General features: G+C 37.9%; 1 protein-coding gene across 2 annotated transcripts in view; it reads right to left on the bottom strand.

Moving 5' to 3' along the window:
• Positions 1–12,557, bottom strand: part of psmd2 (proteasome 26S subunit ubiquitin receptor, non-ATPase 2) — a 30,562-nt gene extending 18,005 nt beyond the window's left edge. For both annotated transcript variants that reach the window (XM_028463960.1, XM_028463961.1), the window contains exons 1-7: positions 12,348–12,557; positions 9,919–9,975; positions 9,660–9,824; positions 7,232–7,353; positions 4,650–4,874; positions 4,415–4,573; positions 625–769 (exon numbers count right to left, since the gene is read on the bottom strand). In XM_028463960.1, the coding sequence (XP_028319761.1) occupies positions 625–769; positions 4,415–4,573; positions 4,650–4,874; positions 7,232–7,353; positions 9,660–9,824; positions 9,919–9,975; positions 12,348–12,470 (996 nt within the window). In that variant the 5' untranslated portion in view covers positions 12,471–12,557. The remainder of the gene's footprint in view (positions 1–624; positions 770–4,414; positions 4,574–4,649; positions 4,875–7,231; positions 7,354–9,659; positions 9,825–9,918; positions 9,976–12,347) is intronic.

The following is a 12,557-nucleotide window of genomic DNA, read 5'->3' as shown; positions in this document are numbered from 1 at the left end:
TGACACAAACCTGAATCACACTGAGGCTAAATATCTCTTTTGATTCTCCACCTTTGAAAGCATTTTAAGTGAGAACGTAACCAAGTAGAATATCAACATGTGATCATTTGATCCATAAAACTTGCAGAAAAACCATTTTGTGCTGAAAAACTTTCTGGTAACTTCAAAACAAAAGCCCCATTTACAAAAGCGTTAAAATACTAATGGAAGACAAGAATATGCTTTTGTTTTGAAAATAGGACGTTTGATTTTTTAGCTTGAAGCTGGCCCCAGGACCATTTTACATTTCGTTCTCAATGCATCATGGAACGGTTGAGTACAAGTAGTGTACCTACTGTACATAAATGTCCCCATATAGTATACATTTGGATATTTCTCACATAAGAGGAAAACTTCTAAGAAAAAAATCTTAAAATTCAAAGAATCCTAAGATTTTTTCGAAGAATGACGACACTAAAAGCTACTTTTAGCCCTAGGATGCTTTGTTAATATGGCAACAGGGCTTTAACAGACAAATCTGTAGCACAGCTTGCTACATTAAGAGGACCAAGCCATGTACAGACAGGGAATGATCCAACAAACATCATGTCAACAATCAAAGGTTTCATCTCGCCTCTCCCCTACCTCTCTGGCCAGAGCCAAGAAGTTACTGTTGAGCTGCACATTGGACATGATCTCCGTCAGGTCCTCGTAGTCCTCCACTTCCTCGTTGAGGTCCAGGAACATGCCATGGCGTCCAAGCATGTAGGCCATCTGCTTCTGGATGACTCTGGAAAGAAAAAAAAAACATGTTGTGGTTCAATCAGAGGGAGAGTGAACAGCACCACGAGTAGCCGTAGTCCGTGTACAGCTGGTACCAGGGTTGGGGTCAATTACATTTTTCAGTTACAAGTACGTTTTTAATTATGCATGTTCAATTATAATTTGATTATGACTACAATGACCAGCATCTTTTCCAATTACAATTGTTTTTATCCTCTGAAAGTCAATTAGAATCACGTTCTCAATTACAATTAATCACAATTACTGAGCCTGAAATAAATAAGTTAAAGGGGCGGTATTATAAAAAAATTACTTAATAATGGTTTTGCTACAGTGATATACATTCCATTAGCCTCATTCAGAGGACCAAAGTTGAAAAAGTCCCTTCTTAATCCACATTTTGAATTTTGCCCGCTTGTTGACGTCACCCAGCGGAAACTCCTCCTCCTGACAATGCTGGCTCCTCCTACCCTATAAGAATACGAGCTCCTCCCTCTCAAACTATCTCACAGCTAAACCAAACCCTGCGGTTTAATATAGAATATACTAGGGCTATATATATATATATATATATATATATATATATATATATATCGATATTTTGCCCTCGCCTTGAGATGATGCATAAAATCGAAGCAAAATGGCAATACTTAGTATGCATTAATGTTTTCTCTGTGATGTAAATGGGGTTTCCCTCTAACCATTATAGCATACCATAACTGTTTTTTCAGAGGCAAACCCTTAAAATACCACCATTAACAGAGGTGTAGAAAACAATATCAAAATGTATAAAACAAATTAAGTGCATTTGTGCACATTTTAAAAACAACTTCAGCTGACCAAAGTGCTGTACAGTTTTTTTAAATTATTACAATTAACTATCAATTGTGAATTTATCAGATACATAATATAGAAACAGTTGCCACTACTAGCACGCGCGCACACACAAACACGCACTGTAATGCTGGCCTTCTGAGGACTGACCCTTTAAGGGAGCCATAGTAACATAAGGTCAGAGTTGAGTCAGACCTGCCTTCTTCCTGATTTGGGAGTGAGACTGGATAGAGTTTTATGTTACTTTTCTGTTACCATCCCATCTAAAATGACATAGAAGCAGTGTTTGAGCTTCCCTTGCATACAATAAACATGCAGTGTGATGGTAACAAGTTGTTTTGAGTCCTGTTTATAACGTTATCGACCCGTGGATCCCTCTGGATCTCTACAGCGAGCACAAACACACACACACACACACACACTCCTGCACAGTGTTTTACTAAGCATTATGCCTGTCAGACTTGCTTATTATGGGGACCATGTCTTTAGCATTATGGTAGGCTACTGCCTTGGTAATCTCGCCCCGCTTTCATAAGGCACAGCACGAGTCATTGAAGCTTTCAGCGTGGTTTGTTTCGGCTGCAAGCAAAGGGACAGAACGAGAGAGCGGCAGGGTTGAGAGGGACAGATAGAGGAGAAAAAGGCATAATGGCGGCTCCATGGAAGAAACTATTGTTACGTGAATTATATCAATATTACAATATAGTCCTATGCTATATCTCCTAGATAAATATCGATATTTATGAAAAACTTGATATATCACCCAGCCTTAGAATACACATTATACTTTATTGTCATATATCTAAAGCTACGTACACAAAATGTGTTCTCTGCATTTAACCACTCCCTGAGGAGACGTGGGCAACAAAGGTGTCTAGGGATGTAACGATTAATCGTAAGGCAGTTAAAAATCGATTCATAGGTATCACGGTTGAAATCGATTTTCTGAAAATTTAATCGCAGTACTTTTATTAAACAGCAGAGGGTTAGGGTTATATATTTATTCTTCTCTTGTCCAAATGCTGAGGCGGCGGGCGGAATCTGCAACTACTTTCTTTCTGGCCGCCTTCTACTCTTAAATATGTTCATAAATGATTCCTTACCCCTTTAGCACCGAAAGAATAGCTGTAATATTACGTGAATATCTGTAAAAGTCACGTTTTTCTATTAGCTCTGTCTGCTAGCATAGTATTTCTTCTTCACTGCACAGAATATCTGCATGCCAACCCATCACTGGGTTACCAGCGCCCTCTGCTGGTCCAAACAAATATCTGACGTAAATACAAGGCAATGACTGTTTTTTTTGTTGTTTTTTAAAGTCCAATTGTTAAGGCACAAAATACATTTTTAGTTGCACTTTTAAAAAGAAAAATAATTATGCAGTTTTGCATTGTTTATTATAGAACCAGAATTTAAATTAATAGGCTTCTTCATTTGTATTATTCCTTTATTTCATTCAAGATTTATTTTTAGTTAAATTGCATTGTTTTGAATAGTTTATCAGGGGATTCTTTTGACAATGAAAAATAAAAGGAAAATAGTACAGTATTTTCTAGTTTTTTTCTCAAAAAAAAATAAAGGAATATTTTTCAATCATCATTTATCTACAGTCCCATTTTGTAAAATAAATTGTAAGAGAATCGCATCGTGAACCCAGTATCGTGAATCAAATCGTATCGGGAGTTCAGTGAATTGTTACATCCCTAAAGGTGTCACAAGGCAACGCAGCGTTTGGACAAAACCAATGATTATCACCTTGAATGCACTATTCCTGTAGTAATAGCGATGAGGAGGAGAAGAAAGTGACTTAGCAGCTTAACACTCCTGTGAGTGCTTTAAACAGCTGAATGACTCCGCTGCAATAAACACACAATGAAGTGCTGAGACTCACAATAACAATAGCTGCTTGAATAGCAATGTGTTTTACTGTAATGAGCAGTTATTTGGCTGAAAACAACAACAGAGTGTGGACAGCAAAAGAAAATTGCTTTGGTGATTTCCCTCGCAAGAGCGAGGCACAAAGTTAGCGTTTACAGACACGCCTACTCATGAATATGCATAAGTAGGCCCCAAAACAACCTGTTTATAGAACTGCTCAGAAAGTCACTTTTCAGAAACTCTGGAAAACAGGCGAGTTAAGGAAAATAAACTTCAAATACTGTTGTTGGGGTTCTTAGAACAAATGGAAATGGGTGAAAAACAGAATAATACTGGACCTTTAATAAAAGTTAATATTCCTCTTGTGTTAGCATCTCTTATGATAATGGGTCCTAAATCAGCTGTAAAATACACTAAAAACAAACGTATTTCTTATTTTTGGTGTTAGTCTTTTTTGTGTCAGTCAACCCCTCGATTTTATTTTATTCAAATCTGAAACATATTTTAATAATTGTTAACTACATGTGTAAAACTGTACCTAGAACTTTAACTATTCTGTTGTTTCTAGAATTTTCATGGCAATTACAATAACAAAGTCATTATCTAAACTCAATTATCATGTAATTATGATTACGACAGACACAGATTTTTAAAAATGACAACTATGTCATAATTATAATTATTTACCTATATTCTTTTTATATTCCTTTTGTGTTTATATTTATATTTACTGTATATATGGCCTGCACTATTGTATTGTCGTATTTATCTCCATTGCACTATTTCTCGGGTGTCTTTTGGGTATTCGTGTTTCACTTATCTGATCCAAGTTGTCATGACAGTAAAATTCCCCACTTTGGGAACAATAAAGCTACTCTATGTCTAATCCTCAGTTACGTGATTACAATTCTAATTGAGCCCAACCCTGGCTAGTACTCACATGTCTTTGCAGGAGGTGAAGATGTTTTCTACCAGCTCCACATCGTTGAGCATCAGAGCCAGACGCAGTGCCTCTGGGTAACGGTTAAACTTTCTGAAGATGTTCAAAGCACACCTGAGCAATGCTGAGTTCTCCGGCTCAGGAACGTAACTCACACAGCTGGAAAGATGGAGGTCAGATGTTAGAACCAAAGACCATCACATTTAGCACCAGTGGCTCCTGAAGCATCACTGACCTAGTGAGATAGAGGCAGACTTTTCCATAAGCGTTCTCATCGATGTAATTCTCTAACATGTCCAGCCTCTCGATCTCCATCAGCAGGTCACAGGCCTCGTGCTCAGCGTTGTGAGCCATGTTGTAGGGAACGATTTCCTTCACCAGCTTCAACAGCGTCTCCTGCTGGCTCTTGTCGTTCTCCTCCACCTCCTGCCACTCCTTAGCCACCTCACCTGCTAGATGCCTGCAGAAGAGTCAGAGGAAACCACTCGGATGTTACATCAGCTCTTACAAACAACCCTTCCATCAACATACGGTGCAGTTAGCTACAACAAATGCTTCATTACATCATTGTTTATCATGTTAGCAGCAGCAGGGCCTCTGATTTACCGTGATCATGCTTTTACAGACGGGAAAAACATAATTGACATTAAAGCTGCACAATTAATCGAATTCCAATCATAATCACTATTTTAGCCTGCACGATTAAATTAACATGATCGTCGGTGATTTTTTTTACATTTAAAATGCGGCTCTGCTGCCTATCAAACCAGGCCCTTTCTCTGCCCCAGTCGTCAGCCAACCACCAGGGGGTGAACACATGATTAAGGCTTCATTAAGCTGCCTTAACAAACAAGCGAGCAACGCTTCAGCAGCTGCTCTGCAGCTCAGTAAACTAGACTGATGAGAGCAAGCCATGTGGAGCGACCAACCTGCAGTGCAGCTTATTGTATTTTACATGCTCTGCGGTCAGCCTGGTCTGTTAACAATAGGCCCCGCACCTCTCTGCTCCAGCTGTAGGCTGGGATGAAGCCAGGTAGAAATAAAACATGGATCATCCAGATGTCAGTCTATACCTCTCCCTCCTTTTTTCCTCTGGGACTCTCACACAGGACCAATGTTATACCTGGATTGGATATATAGGTCACATCAGCTGTGCGCGCTTGTTATTCTGTGTGTCGCGCACTCAGAGCTCACACAACCGAATGTTGAAAATGTTATAGTATTTATTATTATTCTCATTTAAAGCTTTTATTTTGTACTTTAAACTCTTCATATATTGTTTGTTGAAAAGTAGTTAAATAAAAATACAGATGTTTTTCCTAACAGGTTCAATAATCGTGATTAATAATCGTGAATAAAATATTGATCCAAATATACATGATTATCATTTTGGCCATAATCGTGCAGCCCTAATTTACATTCTGAAACAGTAAAGTCAATCCAACCCTTTTCTTTCCTGCTCTTTATTTTGAATCAGGCCCCAACATGACAAAAATTCCTCACATCACATCCATCATTTGGGACAATATCATGTGTTTACACACTTTCATTGAGTGATTGAAATGATTGAATGTGACAAATGGATGAATATGTGCAATTCTGCATATAATTCCATTCACGTTCTCAAATGAGAAGTGACCAAGTTATCCTTGGACTGAAAATTAATACAGAGCTACATCTGAAGTGGGCTTTTAATATATTGTGATGATCAGGCGGTTCAGTTTTTTTTTATGATTTAGAGCTTTAACCGGGCCAAAGAATGAGCCCTAACCCGTTATAGCCCAACATTATTCACATCTGTGTGCACACATGTAGAAAGATCCAAGGTGAGTTTCTTTAATAACTCAGCTTTATTTACCCGACCATGTGATAAAATGATAGAAATTAGGCCCAAACCAGACCCGGCCCGTTAAAGAGTTACAGCTCTATTATGACTGCATTCAAATGTGAAAAGGCTCTGGTACAGACAGGTTTAGCTGTTGGTGATGAGTTCACCTGGTGACACGTACAGCATCTCTAATCATATGGTTGTGTGTCATTTTATGCAAAACGTGAGAGTGGTTCGACTCGTGATATTAATCTGTGATTAAATGAGTAATCAAGGGTTTCACAAATTATTTTTTGGGATCATATCACACATTTGCACGGGATTTTTTCAGTTAAACGAGTGGCTGAGTGACTAGCAGTGGGGGTAACACCATCATACTGAAATATGATATTAGTATATCTATCCCGTTTTTGTAAATCATCCGAGGCATATAATAGCAGTAGTTGACTATTAACCATATTTAGTATGTTTGGTATGATTTCAGAAGGTTAAAAAACCAGTAAATTCATCTAAACAAAGAAAGATGATGAAACGAGAACCAAACGAATAAGTTTAAAGTGACAATGACATGCATGGAAACAAAATTTGAGAAATTTTGAAAGTGAAAATCGGAGGCCCTATAGCAGGAAAATTAAATTGTGTAGACTTATGCTGAAATTGTTCTCATATAAAATGTTAAATCAAATGAAATTAATAAAAGTGCATCAGCAGAAAATACTTTAAAAAAAAAAAAAAAAGTCATTGTATCCTATTTTCAGAAGAAAAATTGCAATTATATAAATGCATATCTCCTTCAAAATAAAAGCACAAACATTGAAAACAGGCCCCTAACTCAGCTGTGATACAGTGAGGAAATACAGCACCTGTAGATTCTTGCCAATGCTGTATTTTTGCAAGTGTTGTGTTAATACGTGGATTCAAAAACACCTTTGAGTTGAGTTGAGCTCTTTCCGTTTATTAAAACCTACAGATGTCATGGCCCGTCTCACCTCACGTATTCATGTCCCCATGATGCCAACTCCTCTTGAGAGCCTAGCAGGCGGTACTTCAAACACTCCCTCTCCCCACTCATCGTCATGGCCAGCACAGACACCACGTCAGCACAGAATTGCTGGAACACACACAGAGTAGAGCAGGAGTTTTAACTTACATCATTGTTTTGGAACAATATCACATTTCCACCATGATTGTCACCATAAAACGGGTATAATGTGTAGCTTTAGCAAATGCAGCAAACTCTCACATGATGTTGTGCTTGTTTTCTATATATATATATATCTGCTGTGTATATGAATTTATTTATTTATATCATGTACATGACAACTCAAAAACAGTTTTAAATAAATTAAATAAATAAACGTGCTGTTTTATGCTCCACATGGTAAAAAAAACAAGTTCATTGTGTGAACCCCAAAATCAACATTATGAACAATTTTGATTGCTCTTTTCTGCAGAATAAAAAGCATTTAAAGAAGTTGTTTCCTCATGCCTCTGTACTAGGGATGTCAGGACACTTCCTAAATCAGCTATTAATAGATGAAAATAAGGGGGATTAAAAGGATGCAGCACAGTATGTGCATCAATACTCTGCTTAAACCAGGGGTGGGGAACCCTAGTCCTCGAGGGCCTGATTCCTGAGACTTTTAGATGTGTCCCTGCTCCAACACACAAGGCTGAAACCAACGTGTTGTCATCAAGGTCTGCAGAAGCATGATAACGACCCATTCATTTAATTGAGGTTTGTTGGAGCAGTGACACATTTAAAAGTCTCAGGAATCAGGCCCTTGAGAACTGGAGTTCCACACCCCTGGCTTTAACAACAGGGGGTGCATCTAAAACAAAATCAATGGGGTGGCAAGAGGGGGATAGGAATTTTTTAGAGGTGGCAACATATAGCAGACGTACATAAAGCATACTGAATTATAGGGCTGGGTATCGCCAGGTACCTCGTGATGCGATATATCGCTATATGTTTTTGCCCGCGATAACAATATTATCGCGATAATCAATATATCACGGGAAAATGAATCACGATAACTGTAGAAATTCAGAATTTATCTACTGCACTGAATCTATTTCACAGGAATTACAAAACATTTTCAATCAATTTTACATGAATGACACCCAAGTGTATACAGCACAGTGGCTCTTCTTAAAACACCCTGACCTCCTTGTGTTTAGTTTAGGTATTTAAGAGAAGACTGATACAAAATATTGCTTCACCAAAATATTGTTCATGTTTGTGCAAATTAACTTTAAAACATTAAAAACACAATGAATGCAGAAAATACTAATTTCAGTGCTAATATTATCACTTCTCTGTAAACATGGACACATATCAGTGCTGCTTAACATGCACAATGATTACATCCTCTTCATTTCTGTAAGATTCACACCTTAAGACACACACCTTAAGAAAAATATGTAAATTAAAAATAAAAACAAAAAGGTTTCTGTTTTTATTTTATATGTTTTTAAAATATATTTAATTTTGTTCAACTCTGCATGGTGATAAATGAAATGTGTAGTACAGTATATTTTGGTTCATGAGTTCAAACGGTTTGGAAGAAGCTCATAAGAAGAAAATGTATTAGTTAAAAAAAATATTGACAATTTAAATAAAATAATAAGAATCTGTATTTTGACTCATCTGTTTTTTATCTCCAAAGTATGATCTATATGTATTGAAATTGAAAGCAGTTAAGTGTAACATTACATCCCAAATTTTGATTTGAGTTTTTTTTTTTTTTTTTTTTTTTTAATTAAATTGGGATTAGGATCAAATCGTTGGTTGACTGTATCCTTACACCCCTACTCTGCATACTAATCTAAATAAGGCAGAAAGAGTGAATTATACATAATGTAGAGTGTAAATCAAATTATTGACAATAGTTAACTTCAGGGGCGCACGGTGGCTTAGTGGTTAGCACGTCCGCCTCACAGCAAGAAAGTCCTGGGTTCAAGCCCTGGGGTGGACTTGGGTCCTTTCTGTGTGGAGTTTGCATGTTCTCCCCGTGCTGCGTGGGTTTCCGCTGGGTACTCCGGCTTCCTCCCACAATCCAAAAACATGACTGTAAGGTTGATTGGAATCTCTAAATTGCCCATAGGAGTGAATGAGAGAGTGAATGGTTGTCTGTGTCTGTGTTGCCCTGTGATGGACTGGCGCCCTGTCCAGGGTGTACCTATGAGAGCCGGAAATTGGCACCGGCAGACCCCCGCGACCCTGTTAAACGGGAATAAGCGGGTATGAAAATGGATGGATAGTTAACTTCAATAACCGTACTGGGAATAATTGGCACAATGTGGCACAACAGAAAGTGTGACAGCCTGTAATGATGTGTGATTAGGAAAAGCCACATTACATATTGTATTGCCATAGCAGTAAAAATGTCCTGTTCTCCCACAGCAGTGCCTCACCTTGTTTTCTCCCGTTGCCATGCCATCATAGATCTCTTTGAGCTTTCCATAATGTGGGCGCAGGAATTTCAGAGGCTTGGGCACGGACGTCATGGACGTGGTCGAGGAGCGGATTAGTCTGCGCAGTTCTTCCAGTGCCGGACGGTACAGTGCTGTGTTCTTCTCCTGTAAACAGAAAAAACTTGATCACAATGTTCTCAGGGCTCCTTAACTCTAAGAATAAGAGAGAAAAGTTATTCTAGAAACACTGAATACTTACACTCAGTCTCTCTACCATCATTTCCAGATCCTCTTGGAGCTGCTTGTCTTCCTCTGACTGAGAAATAGAGAAAACACAAAGGGTTCATGCTCACCGTATCCATTAGTGAATGTGTTCTTTATGATTCCTCATTTCGTTTAAGGATAGTGAAAGAAAATAATTAAGCACCATTTTAGTATTGAAGTATGAATCCATCCTTAAATTTCAGATCAATTATTTACATTTTTTTTTTTTAAATGTAATACTACAAACCAGGTGAATTCTACTATTTTGGATATTTCAATTACACTGTGTTAGGGCTGTAGTCAACCAAGGAAATGGTTGGTCGACCAAGACTATGGCACTATTAGTCGATCAAAAAAAAAAAAAAAAAAATGGAGAATGAATGAACAGGTGCAGAGGAGGACGAGGAGAAGGAAAAACAGAGAAAAATATTAAGTTTTGAGGTTTTGTGTTAGCGATTTGCTTTTAAACACAAACCATTTATGATATGAACCTTATTCAAGCTTTGACCAGAACCTGACAAAGGAAAAGTGAAACCTACAGGTCCGACAGACATTAGGTATTTATATCCGTGCTCGACATATTTACGTCAGTTTTAGTGGTAAGCCTGTTTTATTAATAAACAACTGCTGATGTCAACATCAGATCAGCACACGAGGAAACAAATGCACGTCAAACACAGGTGTGCAGTGCGCGCTGCAGCGCCAGAGACAGCAGTGAATCTATTTACATAATCCACATATCAAATATAAGGATAATCCATGTTCTTGTGCAGAAAAAGGATTGATTTAACAGTGGATGCTTGTTTCAAGCCTGTCTTAATTTGTTCCCCCTCTGCTCTGAGGACAGCACACTGTATTGAAACTGATACCATTGCTGATCGACCAATGAAAATCTTGGTCAACCACGACGGCATCGACCAATTAGTCGACTAAACGGCCAAAGTTGGCAGCCCTACACTGTGTACAATATTGAAGGGGCTGTGAGTTGTTACTCAAAAGAGAAATCAAATAGTTCAGCAGCTGACTGAAGTTAAACGGAATATCAATAATCAGCAAAGATCTAATTCTTAATCATTAATAATCAAAATTTGGTTTGTGATCAAATGGAGACTTTAATAAAGGGAATTGAATCAGGAAATTGAGCAGATCAACTAACCCTAATGTGAATGTTAAACTGCACAACGTTTCCAAGTACTACTGTAATTTTGTTGAAATTGGCAATTTAGACAAACTTGGGGACTTTAATTTTGAAATGGCTTTAATGTTGAAATGGCTTGTTCCGAAGTTCCCACATCCTTGGGTAAATGATACAAAAAGTATGTAAGGCGCCCACAATATCCAGACAATACTGGCAAATGTCAGTCTCTGCAAGTTTTTCTCTTTTAATGATTTTGTAAACATTGTTATTTAATTTGGGGGTAATTATGTGAAATATTTTGAGTTATTTGAACAATTTGAGATTTAAAATGATTGCAGTCACGTATGAGAAAATTACCATCCTCTAAATATTGTGGAGTTTTTATTGAATTTGTGTATTTAGAAGGGCTGAGATATCGACAACTGAATTATTTGGTAGTTTACATGATAATTCCTGTTTTTTCTGTCTTTATTTACTTTCTCCTGAGGGCCGAATTGGAAGGTCTCTAAAGGGCAGGATTTGGCCCCCGGCCCCTGAGTTTGACACGTGGTATAAATGAACACTAATTCAAACAGTGATGAAACCTTGCAAGTCATCTTGCTGGGTAATGCATAGGAATTATAAACATGCATAACTGTACTTGTCTCAAAACTATTATAAAATTTAAATTAGATTTTATTTTATTTTTTAAATATAAAGCACTTGAGTAATGTACAACTAGTGTAAAACTAATGACAACGTGTGGATCTCAGAATGAAAGTGTATTTAGGTTGGATTAAAATGTAGATGTAAAAGCTAAAAACACAGCTAAACTTCTGATAATGGTCACAACGCACTGACAATGAACCTTGACCTCACCTCAGCTTTATGATAACATACTTTTTTATACATACAAGCCCTATAAAATAGATTAAAGTCGAGTAAGCAAAACATTTCGACTTGCCATGTCATTCAAATGGTCCCCATGAGCTAACCCTGGCTAGTGAAACATGCTAGCATAGCATGTACTGATATCAATGCGAAAGGAGTTAGCACTCGCTCAGGAGCTAGGCTAACGTTAGCCAACACACCGAGGATCTCTACAGCACTTCAGGACAATGAAATGTCAAAGCACATATGTAGCGTTGTTTAATACAGTGAACAAACGTGGAAAACACTCAAGTCTTTGTTGGCATTGTAATGTGATGGCCCCTGAGTGCGACCGGTAAAACCATGTTGACAGAGCGACAGTGACTAAGGCAAAACGCCACTTGATTAGCAACTGTTTAAAAGATTAACTCATTTACCAGCTCTTGCTCCTCTTTCTTGTCCTTATCCTTCGCTGTGGACTGCTGTCCCTTATCCTTGTCCTTATCCTTCTCATCGGTCTTTTCGGCCAGTTTATTCTCTTTGTTCTTTGCCTCCTCCATCCTTAGACCGTGAGCTATGAGCTAAATGCTAACTGAACTGAGGAAGCAACAGAGATACGCTGCCTGCGTTCTTTGGTGTGCATAAAT

This window comes from Gouania willdenowi, chromosome 13 (genome assembly GCF_900634775.1).
Source record: "Gouania willdenowi chromosome 13, fGouWil2.1, whole genome shotgun sequence".
Lineage (NCBI taxonomy): Eukaryota > Metazoa > Chordata > Actinopteri > Blenniiformes > Gobiesocidae > Gouania > Gouania willdenowi.
The sequence above is the reverse complement of the archived record's forward strand: the minus strand, read 5'-3'. Positions and strand labels throughout refer to the sequence as shown.